We start from the raw sequence: 19,777 nt of genomic DNA, 5'->3' as shown, positions 1-19,777 counted from the left end.
TCGCCCGCTTGCGTTCTCTCTCTCTCTCCCTTTCTCTCTCAAAAATAGATAGTCATTAACAAAAATTTTTAATTAAAAAATTAAAAAAAATAAAGGGACTATTTAAAAAGGTGTAGGTAAGCATAGCACAATTGCAAGGAATAGCGCATTACTCCCGGGCTTGTGACAGGATGGCACGTCACTACCCGGAGGGCTGAGGCAGTAGAGGAGGGAGCAGTTATGAGAAGTAGGACAGGATATATCTGCATGAGAAGATGCCAGCCAGGAGCTATGACTTTCCACCAAAGGAAGAAGTCAGCCTATGGCATCTCCACAGGGAAGGTGCCAGGGGAATAAATACATCGGCTTATTCTCCTCCAGTCTCCTGCTGGCACCACCCATTGGCTGGACCCAACTAGAATCCAGAAGGCAAGAGAGTCCGCTGATCTCAATACAGGTCAGCCTCCAGGGTACAAAGTATGTGGGAAGGGTAAAGGGCCTATCAGAGGTACAGACACTAAGTGAATACTTATGAGGAAAACCATCCCCACGATAGACAGAGAGGAAGAAACAGGCTAACCTGATGAGGTGTTGTTTAGAGCAATCTAGAAGGAAAGATTTGCTGGCAGAGATGGGTAGTGAACATCAAAACAGGTTTTCATATAACTGCGTCTCTTGGAGAATCCTTAAAAGTGGGAAACCCATATCCGCCTCTACGAAATGATGTGGGCAAACTTGCACTGATGAGAGGAGCCTGGGTGGCGAGGATGACTTTGAAGGGTCCTTGTAACTTGAGGATTCTGTGTTCCAGGGGGAGTGATGGAAATCAGGAAACAGGATCTCCTGCAAAATGTTCCCAGCGCTTTGAAATGGAAATTAGGCTAATTCCAATTTAGGAATCAAATTAGAGCAACTAGTCAGGGTGTTAGTGGGTTGTGCTCGTCCCTGTTTGAAGTTACAGACGAATGCTGCTTTTTCCTGGATGAAGCAGGATCCCACTCAGCCTGTTTTCATCTTTACTTAGCACCTGCTGGCTTGGAGCGGTGTCGCCCAAGCAATCAGACGGAGGCATGCGCCAGGAGCTTGACCTCCTGTGTCTGCTGCCCCTCCCCCACGCCCCATGACAGCCTCTCCTGATATGGATGGACAGGGGCCGGTTTAAAATGACAGTCTCAAGTTCGTGTAGGAAGGGAAGGCTAATTCAAAGAAACGGCCAGGCAAGCTTCCTGCCTCTGTAGGAATAATTTTCATCCCCCTTCACCATGGCCCACCTGGGAGCCCATTTTGCCTTTCGATCCCGCTGGCAGAAGACCGACGACGAACTCTGTCGACATAGCATGTCCTTCATCCTTCACAGAGCCATTCGCAATGACTTCTTTCAGAGCTATCTCTACCTGCTGGAAAAAATTCCCCTGGGTAAGTGAGTCAGAGCTACTAGAGAAGGGACCAGAAAGGGGGGACCGTGGCGAGGTCGCGCAAGAGGAGTTAGAACCAGGACTCTTTTCAGATAAAAAGAACCCATGACCAATGTCAGTGGGCTTAAATGTTTCAATGGCATTCTTTCTCGCAGGGCGCAAAGGCCGGGTCGGGTGCTGCCTGGCAGGTCAGGCCTCCACTTTGGGATTTCCACGCACCCTCAGCCACTGTGATTTGCTTCCCAGGGTGTTGGTTTGCTCACAGAGATTCAATTCCTGTGTTTTAGAGGACATTTTTAATATCTGCAAAAATCGAGACGGGGGGCAGGTTAGGTAACACAAAGGTGAGAGTATTAATGCAGTAGTATATCAACTAAGGGTCCAAAAAAAAACAAAAAACAAAAACTAAACCATAATAGAGCAAGGTGTCTGTGTGTGTGTGTGTGTGTGTGTGTGTGTGTGTGTGTGTGTGTATGTGTGTATGAGCCCACGCTCCGCACACAATCCTTTCTGGCTTCCCTGAGTCACAATAATAGCCGAAAAGGAGCAAATTTTACTTTGGTCTTTGAATTTTAAGAAAAAAACTGGGGCAGTGGTCTGTCTCCATTTTCGTTATTTCCTCTAGCTTTCAGGGAATTAGACAATGGGCAATAAAAAGCTTATCGGGTTTGTCTCCACTACTTTTCTCAGCCTCTGTGAAAGTGGTTACTTCAAGGGACTCTTAACAGCACTGAAGAGGAAATAACTGGCGATTAAAGAGTGAAGTGTCCCCCTTTGATTTATATTTTCCCCCAATGAAAGCAGAAACAGTATGTATCAGCCCCAGTCTGTTTTCTTAAGGCTGTCTCAAAGCCTCATTGTGCCCTTGATGTAGCCAGGCTTTCCAGACGTCGTAGGAACTAATAATTCTTTGTATTGCGTTCAAGAAACTAGATACCAGCAGACCACGAAATTTTCTTTTCATAAATCCATTCCTGAAGGGATATTTAATTCTCGACATACAAATACACTCATCTCATACTTAGACAATGTTTCTTAAAATTTTTCCATATTTGTAATTTTATTTGATCCTCACAGCCATATTATGGGATAGAAAGGAAAGTAGCATTATTTTTTTCTTCCCACCTGTGCACCTCCGCTCCCCCTCCCGCCCCCCCCATCTTGTTTCTTCAAGCAGGGAAAAGAAAATCAGAGATGATGAGATCTAATCTAGACAGATCTCATCTAGATACCAAAGCAAGAACCCAAGACCAGGGTTCTTTCTGGTAGATCACACCGCCCACAGTAATTCTTCTAGGATGTGTCATGCATCTCATTTGTATCCAACCGGAGAACACTAGAGCAGTCCATTTGGAAGGTGAGGATGTTCTGGTTGCTCCACACACCAGCAGAGCATTGTTTTTCCAGAACTAATTCTTGAGTATCTTGTGTGCACCCCATCTCGATAACGGTAGCCTGGTGGCCTTAGTTATCAAGAGAAAGATATCAGGAGAAAGATATCAATTACAATTACTAGGATACTCACTAAGGGGCAGATGGCTGCCAGATTTTAAAAATAATTACTAGAGGGGCGCCTGGGTGGCTCAGTCAGTTGAGTGTCCGACTTCGGCTCAGGTCACGATCTCATGCTCCGTGGGTTCGAGCCCCGCGTCGGGCTCTGTGCTGACAGCTCGGAGCCTGGAGCCTGCTTCGGATTCTGTGTCTCCCTCTCTCTCTCTGCCCCTGCCCTGCTCGTGCTCTGTCTCTCAAAAATAAATAAACATTAAAAAAAATTTAACCAAATTACTAGAGAGGAAAAGGAACACACCCCTGAAAGTAGCTGAAGGTGAATCGGAAAGGAATCTTTTCCGTATCATCTGAAAATCAGATGAAAATTGACTGGGACAAGTAGGCTATAATTTATATTTTGCCTAAATCCCTTTTTTCACCCAATAGAGTCATTCTGATTTTACCTATTTTTCTCTTCTGTGAATGTGCTGATAGTTTAGCAGTGATTTCCAATCTCTTAAAAATTATTAATAAAAGACAAACATTTTGACAAAGTCTTCCATGTAAGCCCAAAGGAAAACAATAGACACTCATTTACTTTTCCTCTTCTTTATCTATAGAGTTAGCATTTGCCATGGTTCTTGGCCCATAGAAAGAACTCGATCAATACCTGCTCGCAACAGATTAAACGATCCCTTAGTAATAATCAGTTGCACGTCGCTAAAGTCTTGAGTGCGACTTCTGGCACTGCTGCTGATAGAAGAGTCACCAAAGTGAATGCAAATTCCTGAAGTCTCTGAGCATCATTTTCCTCAAAACCACAGGGCAATCAGAAGGATTAAATGCAGTTACATATGTGAAAACCGTCAAGGCTCAATAAGGACTCGTGTTGTTTTTGTTTTTGTTTTTCCTTTTCCTTCCTCAGAACCAGACCTCTTTTAAATTTTTTTTTTTCAACCTTTATTTATTTTGGGGATAGAGAGAGACAGAGCATGAATGGGGGAGGGGCAGAGAGAGAGGGAGACACAGAATCGGAAACAGGCTCCAGGCTCTGAGCCATCAGCCCAGAGCCCGACGCGGGGCTCGAACTCACAGACCGCGAGATCGTGACCTGGCTGAAGTCGGACGCTTAACCGACTGCGCCACCCAGGCGCCCCGGAACCAGACCTCTTTTAATGTCACCATGTAGGTCTTCCTTAGACTAGGTATCACCAAAGATGTTAAGCTCAGCTCACTCTATGGGACTTCCCAAGCAGCCGTGGGTGTTAACGCTTTTTAGTCTGAACCCAAAACGAAGCCAGTAGTTCTCCCTCCCCAGCTCCACTCAGGTGTTTTACAATTGGCTTCCCCCGCCTTTTGATGATTTCAAAACTTCACAGAAATGAAAATAAAGCCCTTAAAAAAAAAAGGTTAAGGAATGGCTACTGCAGGGTATACACAGAGAGTTTGTTGTTTAGGGTAATTATGGGAAGGATGTGGCTAACCAGACTCTTTGATTCCTTCTTTCCTTCCTCCCTCCTGCTAACTGCCTGCATTGGGTAGCCAGTCCCTCACAGCACGCTCTGCAGGGACATTCAGTCATGGGGACCTTTGCTCAAATATCCTCGGCTAGCTTCAGAAATTCGTGGAGAAGCAAAAGCGTGCATCCTAAAAATCTCCAGTGAAGGCTCAGCTATGCCACTGAATACAACCCCTCTTCAGGAAGGAGTTAAGTAACCTGCCGTGGGTCACGTGGCTTTGGGTGGTGGAGCGGGGTTCAACCCGGGCGGTCTGACTCCAAATCTGCCTTTTTTGAACCTCAAAATCCTGCTGCCTCCCAATGAAAATTTCCAAAGGTGGCTGTTTGTGCACAGATAGGAAATAAACAGGAGAACAATTATATACATCTCCAGTTCATATACCAGGGCTCAAAGGGGCTCATGCAAGGCCTGATGGAGACGTTCCCGTAAGTTAACCAGTCAGTAATTCTTCTAGCACTATCCACCGTGTATTTCCAAGTACACAGAAGTCAATGAATATTTATTAGTTATATATTGAGCAAGAGTCTAGCACTCCTGGACTTCGTTAAAGTCTTGGTCTAACTTCACCTTTAGAACAATGGTTCCACAGAGTTCAGCAGAATCGGGGTGGGGCGGGACCTGGCCATGACCCTTCGTTTCTGTGTGATATTAAGTTACTAAATCATTCTGCGTCACTCATCACTCATCTGCAAAATGATGCGCATAATCCCAGTTTTGAGTTATCATGGTGAGGAGTGAAAGAGAAAATGTGAAGAGATGGTAAGAAAGTGTTTAGTACAATGCCTGGTATACTGTTCCCACAAGTTCTTAGTACCCACCCTTTACTTGACTCTCTCTAGAAGAGTAAGTCTCTGAGGAGGAAATTGATAACAATGGTCACCTTTTTGCCATCACAATTAAAAGCCAGAGTTAATAAAAACACTTCCTGTAAGACACGTGGGACTGCCAAATAAAACTCAGCGTATAACCATTGGCATTTTTCAAATTGATTTCACCCCCGTGGCCGGTGTTGCTCTACAACTCCCTGAACAGTGATGCTTTGTTCAAATGTTTACTGTTCCCTTCGCAAAGCTGCGAGATTATTTTTCTCTTTAAAGAAATGGAGAACCAGATAACTCCCCTTTTTATTTAGCAGACCTTCAGATACACAGCATGAGACGGATGAGATCCGGGTTTGGGATTTATAAAATTTTTTTTTTTTTCAACTTTTTTTTTTATTTATTTTTGGGACAGAGAGAGACAGAGCATGAATGGGGGAGGGGCAGAGAGAGAGGGAGACACAGAATCGGAAACAGGCTCCAGGCTCTGAGCCATCAGCCCAGAGCCCGACGCGGGGCTTGAACTCACGGACCGCGAGATCGTGACCTGGCTGAAGTCGGACGCTTAACCGACTGCGCCACCCAGGCGCCCCAAGGGTTTGGGATTTAAATAGACCTAGGTTTAGGGACGCCTGGGTGGCTTAGGTGGTTAAGCATCCGACTTGGGCTCAGGTCATGATCTCATGGTTCGTGAGTTTGAGCCCCCCCATCGGGCTCTGTGCTGACACTTCAGAGCCTAGAGCCTGCTTCGGATCCTGTCTCCCTTTCTCTCTGCCCCTCCTTCACTTGCTCTCCCTCCCTCTCTCTCTCTCTATCCCTCTCTCTCAAAAATAAATAATAAAACATTTAAAAAAAAATAGACCTGGGTTTAAATTCCAGTTGTGTCCTCACTAGCTACTCGATCTCGGGCTCGTGTTCTTGCTGCCTCGTGTTCTTCCATGGATAATACCATCTCTCACCTATTCAGTTAATATAAATGCTTAGCATAGGTAGGGCGTACATCCATGTGCGATCAATGATAGTTACTATTTTCTTATTACATGGGTATGCCTAATTAGGAGGATAGATGTCTTACAAACTATATGAAAACTGTAACTTGTGTCACTTATGTCAGCTTTTCCCTATAGCCACTCTCCATTTTGTTGAACCTGTATGTTACTCGAAGAACAAAACGCAAGACAATATTCATTTAGTCAGCGAATAGTCAAAGGACACCTGCTATGGGTTAAGCATAACGGTAAGTCTTGGGGTGGCACAGACAAGTAAGATATCGCCTTCTCGTGAGGAATTCAGTGTAGGGAGACCCACACTGGCAGTTTTCATGGAAAGTGGAAACAGAGTGACAGAGACCCCCACACAATGCCGCACAGGTGCAGACGAGGCATGGCGACTTGCTGAATCAGCTTCTGACCCTTCCGATGATATTCTCACCCGAAATCTGTCCCCACTATCTCAGCCTGACTTCCGGCCTTCTAAAATTTGATAGTAGGTGAGGTAGGACGCTCAAGTAGAAATAGAGAGTTGGGAAGACGTCAGCCAAGTGAGTAGGGGATGTGATGTGTGGTGGGAAAAGTGTGTTGTCCCTCCCGCCCTCCCTTTTGTTACCTCATTGGTGTTAAAGCCTGAAAAGAATTAGGAAACACTGAACTCGTCTTCAGCTGAAAAGGAAACATCCCTCTAAAACTTTTTTAGGGTAGGCAGTGCATTATTTTAGAGACAAGAAACACCAGATGGCTAAGGCATTCAGGGAGCAAATCAAACCTACAGGGCCCCTCAGGGCAATTCTGAGACTTGATAATGATAACTCTAGCATTCTGGCACACCAGACCTTTGGATTCCACCAGAAATACTGATAAAGTTCTACTCCCCAGCCCTGCTGGTGAAAAAAATAGATGAGTTCAGTTTTTTTAAGATTTCACGTACAAGTGAGATCATATGGTATTTGTCTTTCTGCGGTGATGTATTTCACTTAGCATGATACCCTCAGGGTCTATCCAGGTATCTATGTTGTTTTAAATGGCAGGATTTCCTTCATTTTTTTGGCTGAATAATATTCTATGGTACCTAGATCTTTCTCCTTCCCTCCCTCCCTTCCTTCCTTTCATTTTTATCATTAATTATTTAATAGCTAAATTGGGAAGGGCTCATCTGCAAATTTCTTTTATGGAAGGTCTTATCCTTCATAAGGGCATGTCCTAATTGGGCTTTTCTTTTTTAATTTTTCTTCTTTCTTTCTTTCTTTCTTTCTTTCTTTCTTTCTTTCTTTCTTTCTTTCTTTCTTTCTTTCCTTCTTTTGCTTATAAATAAAAGGTTAGCATGATCCAATATCCTATCTCAAATCATTTCAAACTAAACGTCTAAACTTAGCCTACCCATCCTCTCAGATAAATTTTCAGTTGACAAACAGTTCTAATGTCTGGAATAAAGTCTAAACTAACTATAACCAACCATTTAGAAAAACAAAAAGGAATAAAAAGGCAATGAAAAGACAAGAAGATATTCAGCAGATGGAAGCACTTAGCTATTTACATTTTCCTCAGAGAGTTCACAGGATCTAGATTCTTCAGGGCAAACCAACTAGTATTCTACTTTCTTTTTTGTAACAAGTAAACTATTGCAAGGTTCTTGGGAGGTCAGCCCATAATGTTGGTCAAGAAACAAGCACCATATCATATCAAGAACGAATAGAACTATATCAAGAACTCCGTCTTAGACTACCCCAAGTTTCACAGAGATCTTGCAGTCCTACAAGAATGAGCTACAAGATGTGTTTCTGTAGTAAAAAGGCACAGGCTGATGACTGATTACCTTATCTGAGTCAACTTGCACCATTGCAGGAGCTATCAGGAGGGGAGAACCTGGGGCTGGCCATGACACCTCATATATCGTTTTAGTGAAACGCTCCTGTCAATTAGGTGAAAATGAGAACTCAAGCCCATAACCATAAAAACCTACCTATTGAGACTGACCCCTGCTGGGCTTGGCATTCACTTGTGGTCTAAATGTTGTTGGCATAATGGACCATTCTCATTTCCAGATTAAGGTTTTTAATGGACTTCACCAACTAGTTGACTTAAGGTGATGATGAGTGTGGCTGCTTTGCTGCTTTGGTTGGATCAAGGAAACTCCTGGGCTGTGGCTCGCTTGTGATCCCGGGGAGCATGGAGCTCGGGGAAGACTATGAACTGTGATTTCCTAGCCTGGTTTTCTGAGACATACTGAAGAATTTGGAGCAGTCATGCTATGGGGACAGTTATGCTTGATTTTTGTCATCCCTGTTGAATTTATTGAGCCACCTGCTGTTTACACAACACTTTACCAAGTGCTAGAGAAGGGAGATTGGTGTAGGTGAGTGGTTCCCAATGTTCACAACATGAAGACTCTCCTTTTAATGTTGTATTTCCCCAGTCAGTTGCTAATATGTGTATAAGATGGCAAAAAGCATCTACATATTTAATACTTTTAGAAGACATTTTAAAAACAATCAATGTATAATAGTATATATGGGAGATATAGTATATAATATTGTTAGTCTCTAGAAATGATGTAGACCAGAACTGATTCTTATATCCCTTTCAGTAAGTTTATGACCATTAAAAGATCCAAACAGTGGCTCCAAAGTCTTTGAGTCGGAAAATACTGATGTAACTCCATAGATGGAATGTATTATGATGGAATATTTTAATATAAGTGGTGTTTGTTGGATTTGTAACTTCTAAAATCACAATTTGGGACTATGTCATTGTTATTTAATCCAGAGACAAATAGTACATCAGTCCAATTTCACAATCTTGGTGTTACCTGAAGAAAAATGATTTCTAGTGAAGGTTAAATAGACTCTCTTTCTCTCTTATTGTTTCTTTTCTTTCTACTGGCAAATTATGTCTATTTTGGTTTGCTTTACCTCCTGATCAGAACATTTTGTACTGTTGTGTATTTTGCTCGGAGTTTCCACCTATCTTTTATTTGTGATGGTTGAGATTAAAAATATGTCTTCTTTAGAATATCACTAATGTCTCCTTGCTTCTTATCTACTCTGTCTATTGCCCAGAATCCAATGCATTCTACTTCTGGGTGAACTTATGTTTCTGAGGCCCATAGTTTCTGTTGTAATAAAAACTTTCTAGATCTGTTAAGTATCTGTCATTTGGGAATTTGTTTTCTTTGGATTCTTGGATTACTTTCATTGTCTTTTAACATGTATCTTCTCTTGATTTGAACGCTCATTGGGCTAGAATATTGCTTCAACAAACTTCTGAAGAATGAATCCATGGTAGGTAAATAGTCTTTCACAGTTTGATGGGGTATTAAGTTTTAGCTTCAAAATACTTTTCCCTAAGAATATTGATGGCATTGCTTCTTTGTTTTTAAAGATTTTATTTGTAAGTAATCTCTTCACCCAACATAGGACTTGAACTCACAATCGTGAGATCAAGAGCCACATGATCTACTGACTGAGCCAGACAGGTGCCCCTGTTGTCTAGTGTTTCTAATGAGACTTGTGTTATAAGCCTGACTCTAGTCCTTTGAGTATAGAGTTACCAGATAAAATATAAAACTCCAAATAAATTTGTATTTAAAATAATCAAAAAATAACCTTAGTGTAAGTATGTCTCATGTGATATGCAATATTTCAAGTATATTTATACTATGAAATTGTTTAACTGAAATTAAAAGCTAATTGTGTGTCTCATATTTTTATTTGCTAAATCTGGCAACCCTTGAGGGTCAACCACCTTTTCCCCTCTAAATAACTTTAGAATCTTCTAATTCTTACTCTTTGCATTTTGAAATTTCCTAAAGATTTGTGTAAATGTGGCATTTATTTCATCATTATTATTTTTTTCTATCCATGCTGCTCAGAACTTGTTCGATCCTACAATCACTTTTAGCTCTGGGAAATTTTCTTCTATTATTTCTTTGATAATTTTCTTCCTTCTGTTTCTCTGTTCTTAAAAATCCTAATTGGTTTGATGTTTGAGCCTCCTGAATTAAGTCTTTATAGCTCTAATCTTTTTACCTCTGTTTTCCACATCTGTCTTTTTGTTTCTGTCCTGACAAATTTACTCAAAGTTGTATTCCAAAGTTTTTGGTAATCAAAACTTTAATTTCTAAGAAGTCTTTATTATTTGTTGAATTATCGCTTTCTTGGCATCTTATCATTGATTTATGGATGCACCAGTTCTCATATCTCTCCAAGGATATGTGAATTTTCTGTTTAGTTTTGGTTCAAATTCTCATCCATTTCTTGAGTTAGTTCTATTTCCTTTGGGGTCATTTCTGATTGTTTATCTCTATTTTTTCTTTCAGACTGCCACTTTACCCCCATGTGTTTAGAAATCATTGTTCATCCACAGTTAGGAATAAAGAACAGGGTCAATGATTCTATGTAATGGAGAATGTTTCTTCTGGTATATATGTCTTTAGTAGATCTTACTAAAGTTTCACCTGTGTGAGCAGATATGATGCTTAGAGTCCTCTCTATGACAAAATAAGTGGTATTCCAGGATCCTATACTAACTGGTTTAGGTCTCCTTAGGCGATTAATTAAAAAAAAAAATTTTTTTTAAGACAAGATACTTCCCTGCCCAGGATTACAGTTGTGCTATCAGTTGCTTTTGGGAGGGTGCATTTGTCCTTTCACTGGTTTTTTATTAACTCTTATTTCCTTTTGCAACTATCTGAGGCTGCAAATTTTTTAGCTTTGTTCCATCTGCTTTTTTGTCTTCCAGACATTTGTTGAAGTCATGAATCCATCGGTGGCGACCCCCCCCCCCCCATTTTCTTCAGTTATGTGTTGAGGTTATTAAAACAATTTGGGGGGAATATGGGGAAGGAGGAAAGACAAATGCATTCAGTTTACATTCTTGAACGAGAAATTCCTTCCTTTCATTCACTCTTTACCATTTCCTCCTGAATGTCCTCTAATATGGCAACCCTTTTATATTTTATACCTGAAGAGGTATAACATACTATTTTATACCTGAAGAGGTGTATTTTCATCTACAAAGATCACTTAAATGCATGCAAATTTTCCTCTCAGAAGTTGGAACATATGGTTTTCAAAAAATAAATGTGTTAAAATAATACCTCATGTGGTGTCTAAAATAATGAAGTGACGTAGTATATGAGAATGTGCCTAGCACACTGCCTGCTACAGAAGAGTTGCTCAATAAATATAACATTTTTTAATTATTTTATTTTCAGAAGATAGAGCTTAAGCACATTTTCTGTAATGTTGGTACAAAGAGATATTTCAGTGTGAGTTGCTTAAAAAGAGGTGAAAAAATAGCTACCCCAAATGTACTTTGTGATTAGAAGTAAAGATTAACAGCTAAATCCTCATAAAACACTTGGAACTCAAAGATAAAACTCACTGTGAAACTTGTGACATGCTGTGTTTTTTTTTAAGTTAATTTATTTTGAGAGAGAGAGCACAGGAGGGGCAGAGAGAGAGGGAGAGTGAGAATCCCAAGCAGTCTCCACACTCAGCAAGGAGCCCATAGTGGGGCTTGAGCCCATGAACCATGACCTGAGATCATGACCTGAGATCATGACCTGAGCCAAAAATCAAGACTTGGATGCTTAACCCACTGAGCCACCCAGGCATCCTTGTGACATTCTTTATTCTATGATAACAAATACTGCCAAACTTAAAAAAATATATACAGTAATAAGCTACAGTTTCATTAAACTATAGGGTCATTAAGTCATGAAAATGCCACTATGCATGAGCTACCCAAAGATCAGAGGGGTTAAGAAGTTTTCTCAAGGCTACATATTGAGTAAGTCACTGAGTCAGAACTCAGACCCAGATCTTCTGACTGTGCCCTTTCCTCCACATGACAAATGGGCAGGCTTCTGAGAAACAATTCCATGTGTGATAAGATTGAACTTGTTCTGTCATATACATATTGATAAATATTAATATTTCATTTGCAGTGAAATTGTATGCTTTAACAAGTCAAATCATCAATGGGGAGATGCAGTTCTATGCCAGAGCTAAACTTTTCTATCAAGAAGTACCAGCTACAGAAGAGGGTATGATGGGAAATTTCATTGAACTGTCCATCCCAGATATCCAGGCTTCTCGGGACTTCCTTCGGAAGTTTGTTGGGGTGAGTTATGCAACTGCAGCTTGATGAGGAAGCAAAGTCCTCACAAACATTGAGCTCACATGCTTCTGTGTGGTCATTTAAGTCGTATTAAAGCCATATGGCTCAGCCAAGAGTTGAGCCCGAAAGCCTCTTTTAAAATGTTCAGAAGGGATGGGTCGCATCAAACCACTGGCTTATCCCCCTTGGCCTTTCACCATCCTATAGCCTCAGCTAATCTCTCATGCTTCAGGGGAAAGGGGACTAGCAGTGCTAATACTACGATTGGGGGATTAAGAAGACATCTCTTTTATAGTCTTCCAGATGAAACTGTTCACACCCAGATGACTGATGAGAGATCATGCCATTTGGGATCTTGGGGCGATTTACTGATTTCCTGCAATACAAATGTAATATAGTAAGGAAGTGCATGCCTATGTTTGGCTTGAAAACGAGAAGTACAGTAGAATCTCTTTATATTATTTAATACGTAGTTCAGACTTCGCCTTGAAAGAATGTGATCTCTTTGTAGCCCCGGGGTTGGGTGAAACTGCTTCCTCACTTCCCTGTCAGATGGAGACAAGACAGTAGAGGGTAGGGACAATAATCTTCAGCTCTATAGTCATTAGGTTCTTCTATTTAATGTACAAGCAACCTTGGAATGGTTCCTTAAATGCTGTAAGCTTCAGTTTTCTCACCTGTGACTAGGGCATTAACCATCGAACCTACCTCAGAGGATAATACGAAGATCCAATGAGCCAATGTGCAAAGAAATGTGCTTGCTTTGTTGTGCATAATTATTACCCAATAAATCTAATTTATTGCTACTACTAATAATAACAGGCTTTGGGGTGGCTGGGTGGCTCAGTCAGTTAAGCGTCTGACTTCGGCTCAGGTCATGATCTCACGGTCCGTGAGTTCAAGCCCCGCATGGGGCTCTGTGCTGATGGCTCGGAGCCTGGAGACCGTTTCCCATTCTGTGTCTCCCTCTCTCTCTGCCTCTCCCCTGCTCATGCTCTGTCTCTGTCTCTGTGTCTCTCTCAAAAAAAAAATAAACATTAAAAAATTAAAAAAAGTAATAACAGGCTTTCATAAAATGCATTCATTAGAGTTTCAGGAACTTCATTTAGTTGCTAGAATAGATTTAATAAAGCTGCCAATACCACAAAGCTGTTGTTGGTCCTACTGAAGACAAAGTCCTAACTGGCAACCAGGTTTCGTTCCAATTCATTTGGAAGTCATCTGTTTGAAATTTGGAGCCCATTGTATCCTGATAAGGGAAGCATTATCAATATTATAAATATCTGAGTTAGGTTTTCAAGTGCACTATCAAGAATATCCCGAGTGTTAAGGTGAAGTTCACTTCACATCCAACCTCCATGGAGCACCAAGTGTCTGAGCAGAGAAGTTAAATCAGGATGGAGCATCCATTGGGGCTGACGTGCCTGAACATCAGCTGTGGTCACGAAGGACCATGAAGCTGGAGATGACGTCCATAAATGTTTGTAGGTCAGGATAACCCGGAGTATTTCTAAATCAGTATCACTGACTGATTTCACGGAGTGCTTTTCCTGCAATAGTCCCTCTGCTAAGCACTTTAGAAGTATCGTCTTGATTACTTTTCAAAAGAATTCTAGAAGGTAAGTACTATTATCATCCGTATTTTTTACATTGGTAGAAACCGAGGTTTGGAGACGTTAACTAAGTCATCAAGGTTATGCAGCCGGTAAGAGACAGAGCAGGGACTGAAGTCCAGCCAGGCCTGTCTGACACCAGACTCTCTACTCTTAACCGTGACATATTTTTTCCATTTGTCTCAGGAAGCAGAAAAATCCTTGGTGTGTGTGTGTGTGTGTGTGTGTGTGTGTGTGTGTGTACCACAGACCTCAATTCTCCTCCGGCCTGGCCGAAAGCTCTCCCTTCTGCCTGCCTCGTGGTGAGGCTGACTTTGATCCCAGTGCATTTCAGAAGCTTAGTTAGTAATCCAGCTGTCTTGTCACTCCATGTGGAGTGCCAAGCTGACCACAGGGATGCTGGTCAGACAGAGCCCATACAACGCCCATGGACCTGGGAAAGGAAACAGGCTTGTGCTTGCATATTTGTGTTGGAAAAGAGGAGCCTGCTCTTTTCAAACAAATATAAGGAGTCCTTCTTAGGAGACAAGGCTCATTGTGAAACCGTGACCTCTAACTGAGTATAAACAGTCTTTTTAAAGAAATGATATTTTTGTACTTTGACCTCAATAATCTGCTAAATTAGTATCCAGGTCAAGATACAAGGAGTTATGGAATATGAGTATCTGACATGATTTATCCTTATGTCAACTGGGAAAAGGCAGATTGTTTAATTTAAAGTTTTGCTTTCCTTTCAACACTTAGGGACACAGGACAGCGAGAAAAGTGGTTTAAACTTGCTGCGTTTATGTTTACTTTAGCAAATAAACAAATGATGCCAAGGTGATGTCAATGGCACAGCTGATAACGGTCCTCAATTTTAGCTTTCTAGTGGGGGAAAGTGGCAATTTGTAAAAAGTAATCAGTATTTGACAGTATTTATCTATTGACATTTCTCAGAGATTGGATGATTAAAAACTCTGGGTCTCACTTGTTATATTTCACGGTTTCTATACAGTGGCATTCAGCACTTCCTTTTGAGTTTTAAATCCCACAGGAATGAACTTACAATGATGTCTTTGAAAACAAAACATATAGGCAGAATCAAAACTAAAAACCAAATTCCCAAGAGTATTTTACTATTTTATATGAATCCATAAGTATGAAGACAATACCATAAATGAGAATGGAATTAACAAAACATCTTGTTTTGAAATCACACCTTGTATATAGGTCCAGTCACATTCATGGAAGGACATCAGATTTCAATACAGGCAGCCTTGGTGTCCAGGAGGCAGGAGATGTGCCTGAGAATGGTCTTTAAATTTTCTTTTTTAATGTCTGTTTATTTCTGAGACAGAGACAGAATGCGAGTGGGTTAGGGGCAGAGAGAGAGGGAGACACAGAATCCGAAGCAGGTTCCAGGCTCTGAGCTGTCAGCACAGAGCCCGACGCGGGGCTCGAACTCACGGACCGTGAGATCATGACCTGAGCCAAAGTCGGACGCTTAACCGACTGAGCCACCAAGGCGCCCCGAGAACGGGCTTTAAATACCCCTTCCCATACGAGCTGCATGTGAATGAGAGAGAGAAAGAATATGGGAGGCAGTGGAAGCCGTATGCAGTGAAATATAATAAACACAACTAAGCCACAGTGGTGAGAGGCGAGCAGTACACACAATTTGGGTGAAAGGTGCCTTTCTGTATTTGTAAATGACCATTGTTTCGAAAGTAATTATAGTCAAATATCGCACGTCTCCGTTGGTGAAAAATATAAATCAGAGAGTGAGAATTTTCAAGGGAATTCTATTCCAAACATTTCACCTCTCTGAGCCTCAGTTTCTTGGTATAAAAAAGTAGGGAAATTAGACATGAGTGCTTTAAGCACTCTAGGGTTTTGCTGAGATCCTTCAAGGTCCTACTGGGAGAATGACAGGAAGGGTGAGCGGGTGAGGCTCTGCCTCACTTTAACAAGAGCAGCTTCAGGTTTATTTGTTCAATGAGAAAAAGGAGGTCAGCTATTGTAATCTGACATCTCTGGCATAGGTCTCCGAGCCCTCTTTGCTTTATCCTTCTATGGTTCTAATTCTAAGGCCACTTGCTACGATAATGTGAGCAACATGATCTGTGGAGACTTTAAGGCCAAGTAATGGTAAGAAAAATTTGTAGTAATTTCTGAGTATACACATTTCTACTAAGATCATTTCGACAGCTTACGATAACGTTCCTATACTTATCCCACCCATCGCGTTTATGTTGTGGATTTACTTAAGGGATGTTTTCTTTATGGCGCTCACAGCATAAGCCTTTAGCCTAGGTCTTCTTTTTCTCTGAATGAGTTTCGTTTACGTTATAATATCTGAATGAGGGAGGTGGCATCGTGTAAGTGGAAATGGCAAATACATGGTATGGGTGCCACCACGTCCCCCTTCCCATACTCAAGGGAGACATCACTAGTCAATCACAGAGCTCTTTCCTGCTCAGTCTCAGCGAAGCCTTAGAATTTTTTTCAACGTAGCATCGGACAGATACTATCAAGGGAATCGGAGTTGGCGCCTGAGGGGACTGCTCTAAGGTAGAACTGCCTTTGGATTCACACAGTTCCCTGTTCAAGTTCTAGGTCTGCCATTAGCTGTGGAAACCCAAGACTCCTCAGCTTCAAACTGGGGGGTAATCATTATCTTGTGGAGTTGTTTTGATGTTAGTTATTACAGATGCGAAGAGCTTCTGTATATAAGCACATGATAAATCATGCTTATTATGATTCCATTTGAAAAGAAGCCAAAATGTCTTCACTTTTTGTTCTTCACTGTGCCTTTATTGCTGTACAGAAGGCCCTTTGAGTGGACTAGGAAGCGGCATTTCTGATGTTTCCTTCTGCTCAAATCTTTTCTTAAATCCTTAGTTCCTGAGAAAACAAGAGTAGGCTTTCTCCTTAAGATCTTGATTGGCAAGATCTTATTATTATAATTTCTAGCATAAAATCTATTTAGCAGTCATCCCAATTATGGACAAATAATTTAGACCAGATAATATAGACAGACCGAATAATATATATCTCAGAGTTTCAGCTGGCCATATATATATATATATATATATATATATATGTATATATGTATATGTGCAGCTGGCCATATATATATATATATATATATGCATATGTGCATATGAATATACTACTTTACAGAAGCAAGTTTGAGAAAGTTTTCATTGGCTGATTTCCTCCTCCACCATCTATCCATCCTTCACCTCCGGTTAATTTAGTGTACAGACCTACTTTATTTTTATTACTTTTTAAAGTTGATTTTTTATTTTTATATCTTGAGAAAGAGGGGGGTGGTTAGAGAGAAAGGGAGAGAGAGAATCCCAAGCAGGCTCTGCACCATCAGCACAGAACCCCACGTGGGGCTCGATCTCATGAACCATGAGATCATGACCTGAGCCAAGATAAAAAGTTGGACGCTCAACTGACTGAGCCACCCAGGGTCCCCGAGACCTACTTTATAAAAACAATTTTAGGGGGTTTTGTGCACAGTACATCATACAGTTTCTCTTACAAAGACAGGAAACAATTTCTAGCATTAAAAGAGATAAGGAGACTTTGCCACAAACACCTTCTATCCATGTGAATGTGCTGTGTGCCATCGGGGTGGGTTTGAAGCAAAATTCTGTCTGTAAGGTTTTCCGGCTTCGCTTCGTTTCACCTCGCATCTCCTCTCTCCCTTCCCTTCCCTTCCCTTCCCTTCCCTTCCCTTCCCTCCCCTTCCCTTCCCTCCCCTCCCCTCCCCTCCCCTTCCCTTCCCTTCCCTCCCCTTTCCTCCCCTCCCTTCCTCTCTCCCCTCTCCTCCCTGTCCTTTCCCCTTTTCTTTCTTTCCTCTTTCTTTCTTTCTTTCTTTCTTTCTTTCTTTCTCTCTTTCACAAAGCAATAAGCTACCATGCAGGTCCATTTAGCTGTGGGCTTGACCCAAATTTACAGTTAATAACATTCTACTTTATAGGGCTTTCTGTGACCCATTTCTTAGAGGAAATTACTGAGTTTTTAGACCTAAAACATTATTTTCTAAAATCTTACTTTGCAATTCTTTTCAAGACCTCTATTTGGATAAAACAAAGAAAGTAAACACTAGCAGTGTTGGCTATTTCTTGAAAGAGGCAATTGGATGTTCTAGAACTTATTTGTGGTAGTCGGTACGTGCCTGGATGCATTGAATGGTACACTTAAAATAGTACATTTTATTATATGAAAATTGACCTAAATAAAGTTGGTTCAAAGAGGTAACCGGAGTATCCTAGACTCAGGGTACGTGTCTGTACTTGAAGCATCCCACAAGGTACCTTTCTGCAGGGCCCCGGGAGAGCTGGGACAGACTGTGCCTTGGATTGTGGCTCTGGAATAGGAAGGGTCAGCAAGCATGTCTTGTTGCCGGTTTTCAAAAGCGTGGAACTGGTGGACATGATGGAATCATTCCTCGTCGAAGCCCAGAACTACCTGCAGGTCAACGGGGACAAGGTAGAAAGCTACCACTGCTACAACCTGCAGGAATTTACACCCCCACTGGGGAGATATGATGTCATCTGGATTCAGTGGGTCTCTGGTCAGTCCTGCATGGCATGGCATCTGCCTTTGTCCCCTTCCGAGAGAGAGAGAGAGAAGACAATACTTGGGGCTAATTTGAGGATTTGCGGAGAGGGAGCAAGGACGTTCGGGGAGATGTAGTCGTAGTTGTGCTAAGGGTAGTTAGGCAGCCTTAGGCATCATGGAAACTCCCCCCGAAGCTCTGGTCCTCCCACCGTCTCCCCTGACATCCTCTGTCACGAGCCTGAAAATTCCCGTCCTTGGAGATGGAGTGCCTTTGGACCAACCTAACCCTGCAAAGAAAACCAAATACTTGAAAAACTTGAAAAAGTGGGGTCAAAAAGAGTTTATCCCCATGTAGGGGCAAAACCGGACTTCCTTAGATTTAAATTCCCAGGAAGTGAGACAGCAGTGAGTTAGATATTGGTCTCAGTGTGTGTGTCTAGGGGACACAGAGCAGTAATGACAAAGTTGGGTTGTCTGGGGACGATGGCGGGGATTCATGGGAAAGGCAATAGTTTATTTCGTGCCTATGAGGTAGATAGAACAGGTGGCATAATATCTAGTTTATAGATGGGACACTGAGCCTCCTCAGAGACAATACCTATCCTCCTATCGAAGCCTCCCACAACCAGAACAATTCAGCCTATTAAATAATTCATGAATGAGTGAACCAATGGTCTCCTGATTCTTAGCCTTGTGATCTTTCCTACCTTCCTACTCCCCTCCCTCCCCACCCCCCACCATTCCATCCTGTTTCCCCATCTACTTGGCCTCACCTGTAGGGTACCTGACCGACAAAGACCTTCTTGTATTTCTTTCCCGGTGCCGAGCTGGCCTGAAGGAAAACGGTGTCATCATACTGAAGGACAACGTGGCTCGGGAGGGCTGTATCTTCGATCTCTCGGACAGCAGTGTGACTCGGGACATGGACATCCTCCGGAGCCTCATTAGGAAGAGCGGGCTGGTGGTGCTGGGCCAGAAGAAGCAGGATGGCTTTCCAGAACAGTGCATCCCGGTGTGGATGTTCGCACTGCACAGTGATGGACAGTCCTGACCAGCAGGTGGGAATGGGGCTGGACTGCACAGGGGTGCTTTGGGACAGAAGTACGCTCCTCATAATTCACGGCGGCGGGTGGGGGGGGGTGGCGGGATGGAGAGAAGGGATCCGATGCATGTCTGGAAATGCTCAATGTAGTATGTACAAGTTTCCACTAATTTTATAAGTACGTGCACACACTCGGTGGATTTCCCGGCAGATAAATGGAGTGAAAC

The 19,777-nt window shown here is 42.0% G+C and overlaps 1 protein-coding gene across 1 annotated transcript; it reads left to right on the top strand.

The window, feature by feature from the left end:
* The first annotated feature begins 953 nt into the window (after positions 1-953).
* On the top strand, positions 954-19,626 carry NTMT2 (N-terminal Xaa-Pro-Lys N-methyltransferase 2). Its single transcript, XM_025926331.2, has 4 exons — positions 954-1,395; positions 12,163-12,338; positions 18,272-18,521; positions 19,288-19,626. The coding sequence occupies exons 1-4, from the start codon at positions 1,242-1,244 to the stop codon at positions 19,557-19,559; spliced, it is 852 nt and encodes a 283-aa protein (XP_025782116.1). The 5' UTR covers positions 954-1,241; the 3' UTR covers positions 19,560-19,626.
* The last annotated feature ends 151 nt before the right edge of the window (positions 19,627-19,777 follow it).

Source organism: Puma concolor, chromosome E4 (assembly GCF_028749965.1).
Source record: "Puma concolor isolate L17-30 chromosome E4, mPumCon1.1.hap2, whole genome shotgun sequence".
Lineage (NCBI taxonomy): Eukaryota > Metazoa > Chordata > Mammalia > Carnivora > Felidae > Puma > Puma concolor.
This window is presented reverse-complemented; position numbering and strand designations above follow the sequence as displayed.

Bases quoted from the DNA above. Each gene is read 5' to 3' on its own strand.
- NTMT2 (XM_025926331.2), top strand. From the start codon at position 1,242: ATGGCCCACCTGGGAGCCCATTTTGCCTTTCGATCCCGCTGGCAGAAG. The intron at 1,396-12,162 runs GTAAGTGAGTCA...TTTCATTTGCAG, and splicing joins GCTGGAAAAAATTCCCCTGG to TGAAATTGTATGCTTTAACA. The intron at 12,339-18,271 runs GTGAGTTATGCA...ACCTTTCTGCAG, and splicing joins TCCTTCGGAAGTTTGTTGGG to GGCCCCGGGAGAGCTGGGAC.